We start from the raw sequence: 12,257 nt of genomic DNA on the forward strand, positions 1-12,257 counted from the left end.
TTGTTTGCTAACGCCTTCTTCAGAGGGATTATTTTTAAACCATATTTTAAATATATTGTATATTTGTCCTTGTGCTAAATGTTGTTATATTAGCTCGATTTTAATTTGTCTATAAAGTGTCTTTGAGCACCTGACAAAGCACATTGTTATTTTTACTTACAGGTAGTCATGGCAACTCGTTTTAGCCCAACAGACGTTGAAGGAATTAGCCTAATGTAGCTAGTGCAAGCTAAGCTAATAAGGGATCGATCCACTTTTAGCTGAGATGTTATAATTGAGTAAAAGTAGTAACACAACAATGTAAAAATACACAATAAGAACAATTAAACGTCTTTGTACTCTAATTGAAAAAAATATGGGCAACAAAATATACTTAAAATACAAAAGGTTCTCATTCTGCACATTTCGGGATAATGTATATTATGTTTTTATTTATAATGATGTGTACATTCATGCCACTTTATAATTTAGCAGCCAGCTGGTTAAAGGAGGACTTTGTTTATTACACTTTTACTATAAATGCTGCCTCTCAGCACTGCGGTCAAGCCTCGGAAAACGCCTGGGCTGTAAAAACTGCCTTCAAAATAAAAGTGCTTACTCTTACTTGTCAATAACAAATATACATACCTAAAATATTCATATATACTGGAGCAAAAATTAAGAAATATGTACTAAATAAGGAAATCCATAATCATTTACTCCCGCATTATACGAATCCTTTCTCAAATTAAAAACTTAAGGATACATATATGAAGACATATCTGATCATAATTGAACTTTGCATTTCCACTGGGTGACTAATTACAATTGGTGTTGATAACAGGCCATCACAGCAAGTCACTCACATTCTGATGTACAGTTTCAAAATAAGACACCTTTGAAATCTCACATATGAGCTATCGTCCGTCTGTTTTTAGATAAGAATGAAATAACAACTGTCCATTATCAAATACTCATTTCACTTCAGGGTGAAATGAGAAGCAGCAGCTTCAATTGTAGTGGTGCGCTTGTGTGCGCTTCATTCATGCCTGCAGTAGCGGCGCTGTGCCTTTAAGAACATCCGGGTATCTCCTCCAGTCTGTGCATGACATCATTGATATTGTCAATGGTGTAAATGAGAGAGAGAAGGTGGGGGGGTGTGAGGGGGGAGAGAGAGAGCACAGCAGTGAGAGAGAAGGACCTCAGTGTCTGCTTACGGCATTTTTCCTTGTGAAAAACAAACAAATATCCTGACAGAGAACCTCCTCGTGGCTTCAGTCTTCTGTATTTTTTATTTGGAGGGGGTTCGTTTTTTTTCGGAAGTGTTCGGGTTCAGGTCTCCGAGGTTATGTGCCGTCCGAAGCCGCTTTGGAGCGTCGCTGTCCGGGGTCCTGAGTGAGACACAGCCGGCCACAGGAGCCTGACATAACCCGGTGAGGAGGAGGAGGAGGTGGGGTGGGGGGGTCCATGTTGGCTAGTCAAGGTGTCTGGAGGCGTGTGTGTGTGTTTGTGTATGTGTGTGTGTGTTAGTCAAATAGGAATGTGTGTGTTTGTTAAGCAGTCCTACCTGTGCATTGAGGGTGCGGTTTTAGGAATTATCACCACATTTGATGGTCATTCTGGGATGTTTTCCCCACCATTCCATATTCTCCATTCTGCTGTGCTATCTACTGCAAATGCATGGCTCTCTGAAAACATCACGCCTGTTTTTTTTTGCAGCGTTTTGCAGCATTCTCAGTTTTGTAACACAGCAGCTCTGAGGAGAGATGAGGTAAAGGGTTTGGTAATGTGCAGCAGCCTTTATTTTCCGCTGCACAGTGCATGTATAGAGTGGTGTTAAAGCAGCCAGGCAGCAGTAGCACAAGTACAATGATATAATGCATTTACAGATCTATTACAGTGGTTGAATTACAGTTATTTCCTCACTTTTAGACCCTGCATGGTAATGTGCAGCATTTTCCCCTGCACAGTGCAGTGTGGATGGGGTGTAGGTCTTCAATGCAGCCTAAAAGATCTCAGTCAGCATTTAGTGCAATGTCAAACCGGCTTGTAAATGTCGGAAAAAAACAAACCCCTCACTTTTAACCCCGGCTCTTCAGACGGGTACAGAAAACATGACTCATGCTAAATCCGTCAGGGGACTCCAGTCCAAAAAAACTGGGAGTTTATGCAAATGGTTATCCACAGGACCAGACTGCCTTGAAGTGCTTTTGGAAGAGAGTGTGAGATGCTGATCCCCCCCCCCCCCCCTTTCCTACAGAATAAATCAGGTTACACAACTTCACACTTTAGCTAAACTACCAGAATGTAAAATGTATTCCTCTGAAGTCGGATGTTTCTAACTTAATAAAACATGGCCAACAGAAGCAGGGTGGTCCTGCTGCTCCTGGAGCTTTAATTACAACATTGAAATCAGACCCTACACCTGTGCTAAGATACCGGCATCAAGTAAATTAGAATTCAAATAATGGAATTCATGGATTTTGTAATACATTTGAATGCTGGTTCTCAGGTTCTGCATGGTCTTGCACCCTAATATCTCTCTGATATGAGTGTGAGCTACAGTCGGACCCCTCAGGTCTTGTTTAAGTCTCACTTATTTATTATTTGATTTTAATTATGTGTGGTATCCTCTCATGGCTTATACTCAATGTAGTAGTTGCCAGTTTGAAATATTTTCATTTTTAGTTCCTACTTTCTTTATGTTTTTAACTCCCATATGTCTTTTATTTGATTTGACTTTATGTTTACTTATCTCCAATATTTCATCAATAAAGTAAACATAGTGTTTGTGTTGCTCTCGTGTAGCGGGTTGCTTGACTTTTTCAATAAATAATATAATAATAGTGATTCTATTTTAATATTTCCTGTCTTATTATTCTTTATTTGCTAGTTGCTGATAACAGTTTTTTAAATGTCCCCCTGTTTTTACTCACATGCATCATTCCTTTGTGTTCTTTCTGTATTTACTTTAGTTTCAGGTTGTATCTCTGCACATTAGATAATAACAATCAACACTTGCTTTTGGTTTCACTCGACATGTCTTATCAATTCTAACTAGTTGGTAACTCATCTTCGTCTTAATTTTTTAAATTCTTACTTCTTTATAGTTTAAACTATCATTTTATCTATCATAACTATCTTTTATCTGCCTTTTTTTAGTGTGTTACCTTACAGAATCCACATGTTGTTATTGGCTTCAACTTTTGTCGTTGGTAACACATTTTGCTTTTACCAGGAACTCCATGTGCTACAAAAAAAAAATGTTCTCCCACTCTGCATAAAGTCACATAAAGTCACTTCTTATTTGGAAGTGAGCAACATTTTCATCCCTACTTCCAGAGATTTCACTCTGCCCTACGTTTCTCTGCTGAGCTTCAGTGATTTGTGCTTTTTTATTCTCGTCTCTGCCGTTTCCAAAAGCTTCCCTTTTCACTTTCTTTCATGATTCAGCCGTCCCAGGGCTTTGAGTTTAAACTCTGCAGCTTTGCACCACTGTCCTTTTGCTCTATTGATCACCTCTGATTGATGACAGCTTTGTGTGTCTTTATCTGTGTGTGTGTGTGTGTGTGTGTGTGTGTGTGTGTGTGTGTGTGTGTGTGTGTGTGTGTGTGTGTGTGTGTGTGTGTGTGTGTGTGTGTGTGTGTGTGTGTGTGTCAGTGAGTTGAAAAGCTCAGGAGCCATGGAGCTGAGGGTGGGGAACAAGTACCGCCTCGGGAGGAAGATAGGGAGCGGATCCTTCGGAGATATTTACCTCGGTGAGAATTCACGCTGTTTCTGTTAACCTGAAGTAGAATCAGGTTTATTACCAAGTAAACACGTACACATGGGAATTCACTTTGATGCATGCATAAACACAGTAAGATGATTCAAGCTAGGAAATCAGGGCAAAATAAGAACTGTTATAAGTAACTGCTTGTGTTTTTTTTTACCAATATTTATTTTCTATTTTATTTGAATATGAATTGCTTATTTTAACTTTTTTATTATTTTATTTTATTTTATCCCTTTATTGCTTATTCTTACTTTACTTCCAATTCTATAATTCATTTTTTAAATTATATTATATATTTATATTTTATTTATCTATTTATTTTATTGATATTAGATTATATATTTTCTTATATTCATCTATTTATTTCCATTTCATTATATTTATTTACCTATTTATTGATTTATTTCATTATATAAAGGAGAAACCCCTGGAAGTGCTCTGATTGTGATTTGTCCCACCAGGCTCTAACATCGCTACAGGAGAGGAAGTGGCCATAAAACTGGAATGTGTGAAAACCAAACACCCACAGCTCCACATCGAGAGCAAATTCTACAAGATGATGCAGGGCGGAGGTAAGGAGCATGGCAGGGTTTTTGAAAGCTGTACTACGGGGCGCCGAGAGGGAGCGGAGAGTCTAAGCCTTAGACTCTAAGGGGTTATTTAGAGCCGCTCAGGGGAGTTATGATTGCAGCGTGTCAGGGCCTTAGAGGTGCATTCAGGGTCAATCGAGGACACTGAATGTGGTCTGTAACTGGATTTAAGGAGAATTGAAGACAGTTTAGAGTTTTTGAGAGACATGTATTAGCATTGAGAAGTAGTTTTGGCCGTTGGAAGGTGATGAAGCTTACATTCTAATAAATGAATATGTCTTTTATTATCCATGGAGGGGAGAATTTATAAATGCTAAGTGAGAAAAGAAGATGAAGAACTATTTAAATGAAAAGGGAATTAGATAGACTGTATGTTATACTTACTAATTCTCTGATCCCCCCCCCCCCTTCCTCCCTCAGTGGGAATCCCGTCCATAAAGTGGTGCGGGGCTGAAGGCGACTACAACGTGATGGTGATGGAGCTGCTGGGCCCCAGTCTGGAGGATCTGTTCAACTTCTGCTCCCGCAAGTTCAGCCTGAAGACCGTCCTGCTGCTGGCCGACCAGATGGTGAGACACACTGAACGCAACACACTGTAAACCCCCCCCACCCTCACCCCAAGAAATAATAAGCTAATCAGGGTTTTTCCTGAGATAGAGAGCCATTTATTACCCAGCTCTGAAGCAGCTCATTACTCTGAGAGCTTGTTGAACTGCAGTGCTTTCCTTAATGGAGTCTTTATAGAGAGGTTCCTAAGGGCATCTCAGGTGAAACAATACTCAGACAGTGAGGGTAATAGAAGATGGAAAGGGACCCTTTAAAGGGGCCCCATTATGCCTTCCTGTAGTGTGTTATATAGTGCATGTAAATGGTTTGCAAAGGCTAAAATCCCTGTGTTCCCACCAGAGTGAGTTTTCTGTCCCAGACACTAGTACTACTGCGCTCCAACACATTGTACATGATAGGCTAAAGGGGCGGGACATCTCTGAGCAGTAGACCAATCACAACAGAGTCGGCCAGCTCACCAATCAGAGCAGACTTGGCTCTGCTTTCAGACAGAGGGTGAAAAGAGGAGCTGCAGCACAGGCAGTATGAGAGAAATAAAGAGCTTTTTGAACATTAGAGCATGGAGACATGTCCCAGGAGAGACGCTACATACAAATATGACCCTGAAGTAAGTATAATAAGTGTTTTAATTAATGACCAAGTTATGTTTTACCTCGGAAGGCGGGTTAGTGTTCTGTGTATGAAAACATATATAAATTTGATCGGATTAGATTTGTAGAGAGCATCGTGCAAATAAAGACTTGATTGGATGATGAATGGCTTTTACTCATCTTGTTTGGTGGTAGATTTGCGATGCTGGAAGCCTTTATATCCCATAGTTATATGTGTGTTTGCTCTAAAAGTGAAAGAGAGTTTTAAAGGCAGTCAGTCTCGTTGCCCAGTGAAATAAAAGTTGAGTCATTGCTATCGATCAATAACCCGGCCAGCCTATCAGCAGATATCTAGAGGTCCTTTAATGTTATGAGACAGTTAATGTAAGTTATTGCTGCTTTAGAGGAGAGGAGGGATGCTGCAGCAGAGAGGGCGATTAGAGAAAGAGGTCAAGATTACGCAGAGAAAATGGGACAAAAAGAACAAATGTGAAGAATGACATATGAGGGATTAAAGAGGCTCATAAAATCCAGCACACTGACCCCCGCGCCGAGGATTAGGCCGTCTTCTGGATCTCCCGCGTCCTAGATTTCGTTTGACTTTTATGGAGGAGCTGTACGGTCAGAGATAGCTAGAGGATAAGCTTTGTCTTCGAGCCGGGAAACAAGCTTCAGAGGTTTAGAAATATTCCACAATTTCAAATTATCCACTTAGTTCCAGATTAAAAATAAACCACATATTGAAATCTGCGTAACCTCCCAGCCCGGGGTGGACTTTAGTGCGAGGAAAGGTGCACATTTAGACAGCTGTGGTCTTTTTAAATAAGATTGAAATGCATAATCAATACCCTTTTTTCCAGGGGTGGATAGAAACAAAGTACATCTACTCAAGTACTGTACTTAATTACAATTTTAAGGTTCAGTTTATGCTACTAAATACTTTTACTCCACTACAATTTAGACGCCAATATTGCACTTTTTACTACTCTACATTCATTTCAGAGTGTTTAAATTACCTCCACATTTACCAGCTGTGACAAAAACACATCACTAATCATAATAGTATCTCAGTTACTCACTATATATAAGATTCGGAGATGGTTCATTACACAGAACGAGTACTTTTACTACTAATACTTAAGTACAACTTGATGCTGATACTTTTACTTGAGTAAGATTTTGAATACAGGAATATTTCTTGAGTAAAAAGTGCTTCTTAGACCCTGCTTTTCCCCCCAATATAAAGCACACACAGCTCTAACTCTCCTTGATCCACATCCTCTTCTCCAACTCTCCTTTCTCTCCAGATCAGCCGGATTGAATACATCCACTCCAAGAACTTCATCCACCGAGACGTGAAGCCCGACAACTTCCTGATGGGACTCGGCAAGAAGGGCAACCTGGTCTACATCATCGACTTCGGCCTGGCCAAGAAGTACCGGGACGCCCGAACGCACCAGCACATCCCGTACCGCGAGAACAAGAACCTGACCGGCACCGCCCGCTACGCCTCCATCAACACACACCTGGGCATCGGTAAGATGTCACACACAGAGGGTAGCCTAGATATGTGTGAAAGTGTGTCTGCACAGCGAAATGTCAGGAGGATTTGAGCAGGGTAGTTAATGACCATCGATGACTACATTTTATAAAGACTTCCAGCAAATCTACCAGCAAGCTATATCAGCATATCATTTATTCTAAATTGGGAAAGTATTTGCTAACTAAAAGTACTTACCTATCTGAAAACTTAAAGGAAGAGGGGTCATTTAATTGTGATCCATTTGAACAGCACTTTCATTTCTTTTGATTTGCATTTTAAGAGTTATATAGTTACAGGAAATACATATCAAACTGAAATACATTAAATAACTTAATAAAAAACCTCAAAAAAGCTGACAAAAATATAATAACAGTAAAGAATAAATTACATAAATTAAAAATGAATAAATACAAAATATGAAACAGACGATAAAAATAAAAATGACCTCCACGTTTTTTAAGTAACTTTTTTTCTAAAATGCATCTTTATTGAATAGGACCGGACTCTCTGAACATCTTTCTTAAGCTTTCCTTGTCCTTCTCACTCTTTCTTTATCTTTTCTTCTTCTTTTTGTATCTAACACTCCCCTCCCCCCTTCTGTCCTCCACAGAGCAGTCGAGGCGAGACGACCTGGAGTCCCTGGGCTACGTCCTCATGTACTTCAACCTGGGCTCTCTGCCCTGGCAGGGCCTCAAGGCTGCCACCAAGCGGCAGAAGTACGAACGCATCAGTGAGAAGAAAATGTCCACCCCCATCGAGGTGCTGTGCAAGGGATACCCCTGTGAGTGAAGATATAAACAATGACAAAACAGAAAGGCGACTTTAAAGAGTGTTTTTGCAACATTTCTGTCGCATTCCTTCTCAAAATATGTGCAGAATCACTAGAATATAAATGGCAATCATGATTCGCACCCCACTGACTCCACTTTCAGTCAAATTCCTTCTTACTGTACACACTCTGTAGATAAGTTGATTCTGACTCTGATTTCTCTCCTGTGTTTCTCCAGCTGAGTTTTCCACCTATCTGAATTTGTGTCGCTCGCTGCGGTTCGACGACAAGCCGGACTACTCGTACCTCCGGCAGCTCTTCAGAAACCTTTTCCACCGACAGGGCTTCTCCTACGACTACGTCTTTGACTGGAACATGCTGAAGTTTGTGAGTGGATCGTACACATTACAAACTCCCATTGTCCACTGTCTACCTCTCCATCACACATCTGAACTCTTCCTCTGTGTTTCAGGGGGCGAGCAGGACGACGGAGGATGGAGACAGGGAGAGGAGGGAGGGAAAAGAGGGTGAGGAGCGAGCGGAGGAGGTCAGAGAGGAGCCGGAGGTCGAGCTCTGCCGCCCGGACCAAACCCGGCAGCAGCCAACCGAGTCAGGAACGAGGCGGACCCTGCGCCCTCCAACCCAGCCCCGCGGGGGGTCCAGCAGTCAGGTCAGGAGGGGGTTTGTGCTTTTGGAGAACCGGAACACACGGAAAACACAGCCATGTTTTTGCAGTGTGTCCCTGCCTGAAGTACTCTTTGGCGTTAAAGTAAACCCCTCTGATTGGCTCGTTTAAAGTCAAAGTCAACACTACGGTCAATTTCTCCGTGTGTGACACAAACAGGGAGATCTACATGCCGTTTCTCCCCGTCCCGCTGTTATGTAGAGTTGTTTCCTCTCACGCAGGTGCAGGAATTACAAGATGTTGGCTTTTTGGCTCTAGTCTTTGCAAAGTCTTCAAGTGCAATTTTCTGGTCAAGGCACAGGGAACGTGAGGCAACGCACCAGTCAGCAACTTCAAATCTAGATTTCTGAATGTTGGTTGGGTGTGTCCGTGCTTTTAAATTAATGTGTGTGTGTGTGTGTGTGTGTGTGTGTTTGTGTGTGTGTGTGAGCAGGAAACCGCTCTCCTCAGGCGGGGAGAGCAGAGCGGGCCGAGCGAGAGAGGAAGGTGGCCATGAGGCTGCACCGCGGGGCTCCAGCTAACGTCTCCTCCTCCGACCTCACTGCACGCCTCGACCAGTCTCGCTTAACTGCCTCACAGGTAGGGAGAGGGTGGCATTACGTACAATTTGAAATGCATAGTAGCTACAGAGTCCAGCAATAGATGGGGGAACACAAAGAGACACAGAGGGAACACAAAGTAAGGGCAAAACAACCACAGAACAATCACAAATGTGACATAAAATGACCATAAATAGAGACAACAAAACCAAGGTAAACAACCATGACGTCTTTGTGTCTTGCTCCTTTGTGGGAGAAGAGGTGGGGCTCTTACCTGTCTGTGCCCCAGGGCAACCTTTATGAGAGGAAAACCCCTCTTAAACTATTAACAGAACATACTTATATTCATATTCTGAAGCTTTTTATCCTTCCTCCACACACAGGTCAGTGTGCCGTTTGAACATCTGGCAAAGTGAGTTCCTCCTGGCGTGCAGGTCAGTGGCAGGTATGGACACGTCACACACACAAACACACACACCAACATGTTTGAACAGCTATCCATGTCCTTTGTCCTGACTCCCTTACCTCTTACAGCCAAGAAGAGAAAGAAATTGTTCAAACTGAGCTAGTATTGTTATTTAACTGCAATGATTAATACAAAAAATAGGAAGTAATTGAATAATCATATAGCAGATGTATGCTTGTTTGGATTATGCTGCTTCTAGTAAGTGTTTTAGACCCAAAAACCTGGGAAAATAAGGCCTAAAAAAGTTTTTAACATACCAAAATGATTTTAGTAGGAACTAATGACATGCGAAGGAATTCACAAAGCATTGAGAGACCGTCTAATGCACTGTGTGTATCATTACATGGGATTTGTTGCCTAAACAAACACACCTTTTATCCTATAATTCAGCCCAAAGTGACATTTCTCTTCTTCGTTGTGTTCCTTGTGCTTCAGCAGCTGCAGGGTGCTAAATAGCACTTCATTTTCGAGTGGATGAATGCAGAGATGAATGAGTTTCGGAGCAGGAGGAGGCGTTTCAGGCCTTTCAATTGGGAATGGAGGCCGTCCGTGTGTCTGTCAGTATGCTGTGTGTGGACAGTGTTGACTAGAGGAGCCGGAGAAACACTGAGATGTTTTTAAAAAAAACAGCGGGACACACAAAAAAACTCTTTGCTGGATCTGATTGGTTCTGCTTTTTTCGGGACGTGGCCGCAGCAGGAAGTGGGTCAAACAGGCCCCGCCCCCCTCGTCACTCATCTTCACCTGCCCATCGACTCGAGGCTCGACTAGCAAAAAAAAACAACCATCAAAGTGCACAAAACGGACTCAAAATTGAAGTTATTCTGTGGTTTACACCTGTGATAAAAAACGTAAAATCAGCTAAAAAACCTGCTAATGTTTCCGAGCTTCATCCGCTGCTTATGGTGTTCCTGACTATAGCAAATATGTAAACAACTATGGAGACAAACAGTGTGTTCGGGTTTAAAACCGATGGATGAAAGAGTGTGTGAGAGGCTGCTTTTCGTCAGTATGTGTCGGTGTCTGTCTGTGTTACTGTCTTAAGTGTTCGTTTTAGATTTGCTTTAGAAAGCCTAAAGGACGGAGGAGACGATGAATTATAGCAGAAGACTAGTCCCAATTCAAACTTCTTCTTCTGCAGCACACGTGGGAAACATAAAGAAGAAGGAAGGGGAGAGCCATGAGGATTGTACGATACGATAAAGCCTTTAGCTTGCCATGTATGAGAAGACTAGAGAAGGTTTTACGATATTCAACAAGTCTGTATTATTGTTTTTTACTTTAGTTTTTTTTTACTTCATGTACAATGTGTAGATACCTCAAAATGACCACAAACAGATGTAAAAAAAGATCACAAAGAGACACAACATCTACAAAAAGACACCAAATTACTCATAATAATGGCAAAGAACGATGGCAAAACAACCACAGACCAACAACGACTTGTTAAGTTATAAATAATTGTGGTAAACAAGTTTGTTCTATGGTTTTTTATGCTATTTCCTCTTGTTTTGTTTTATAATACACGGTAAAATGTGTAGAAACCTCCAAATAACTACAAAGAAACACAGAATTAGCCCAAAGTTAAGGCTACAAAAAGTTGCAAAACAACCACAGACAAACAATAACTGGAGAGAAATATAAATATTGATGGTAAACAAGTTTGAATTATTGTTTTTTGCTTTTATTTATTTTGTTTTGTTTTAAAATACATGGTCAAATGTGTAGAATCCTCCAAACGCCTGCAAAGAGACCAGAATACACACAAAATTACCCCAAAGCAAAGGCTTCAAAAACCCCGGATCAGATCATGTAAAATGTGTACACACCTTTTGCCAGAATGTGACAGATTGTTAAAGCTTGAGCTGGAGAGAGAAGAGAAATGTGGACCTCCTGACGGCGCTGGGTAAAGTGTGAAACACACATTTGTACATTGTTAACCCTTGGAGTCCGCCAGTGTTTTGTTTCCCAGTGTGGCGGGCAATGACGGAGAGGTTCCTGTTCATATTTATTGAGGAGTGTTTAGACCCAGGTGTGTCAGGAGGGACGGATTTCACCGATGGGATGGAGCTGTCTGACGTCCTGCACATTTCTTCTTCGCCATGCTTCAACTTTATTACTATGATATTTGTGTATATTTTCTGAATCAATAAAAGTATACACCGCTTATTCAGACGTGTTTGTTGTATATTTTTGTTTAAATTGTTTTAATGTACAAGGTATTTAAACATTTATTCTGGTTATTTCATTCTGAATATATTTCTCTATGTCTTTTTGAAGAAGCATAAGCGATGTATAACTATGACAAATAAAACAATGATAAAATTAAACAGACACATTTTAAATAATATAAATAATAATAATATATTAAATAATTGAATGAAATTATATATTGAAACTATTTATATATATTATTACACACAATATTAAATACACAAAATGCAGTATTCACTTTAATATACTTCAAAACGTATATAATAAATACAATTAAACAGTCGAAATTTAAATAATTATAATATAAAATCAACAAGAGTATTTCATAATAATTAATAATTAAAGTATACAAATTTTAATGTCAACATATATTCAAAAGATATAAATATGATGTGTTGTATTATTTTATTTCATTTTATTCTTTTTGTTGGTGCAATTACAGTGTGGGACTTCCTGTGCATCACCATCACCATCACCCACATGCTGAAAATAGACCCGCGCATGCTCAGTTTGCTCAATGAACAAACCCCGCCCTCTTTT

At 40.5% G+C, this 12,257-nt stretch overlaps 1 protein-coding gene across 1 annotated transcript; it reads left to right on the plus strand.

Moving 5' to 3' along the window:
• The first annotated feature begins 1,149 nt into the window (after positions 1-1,149).
• Positions 1,150-11,616, plus strand: csnk1e (casein kinase 1, epsilon). Its single transcript, XM_063894032.1, is given in 12 exon segments — positions 1,150-1,412; positions 3,640-3,737; positions 4,216-4,326; positions 4,765-4,913; positions 6,809-7,037; positions 7,655-7,825; positions 8,052-8,200; positions 8,286-8,346; positions 8,349-8,483; positions 8,932-9,077; positions 9,421-9,482; positions 9,939-11,616. Coding segments are annotated over 10 exon segments (1,260 nt in total). The 5' UTR covers positions 1,150-1,412; positions 3,640-3,661; the 3' UTR covers positions 9,454-9,482; positions 9,939-11,616.
• The last annotated feature ends 641 nt before the right edge of the window (positions 11,617-12,257 follow it).

Source organism: Eleginops maclovinus, chromosome 10 (genome assembly GCF_036324505.1).
Source record: "Eleginops maclovinus isolate JMC-PN-2008 ecotype Puerto Natales chromosome 10, JC_Emac_rtc_rv5, whole genome shotgun sequence".
NCBI lineage: Eukaryota > Metazoa > Chordata > Actinopteri > Perciformes > Eleginopidae > Eleginops > Eleginops maclovinus.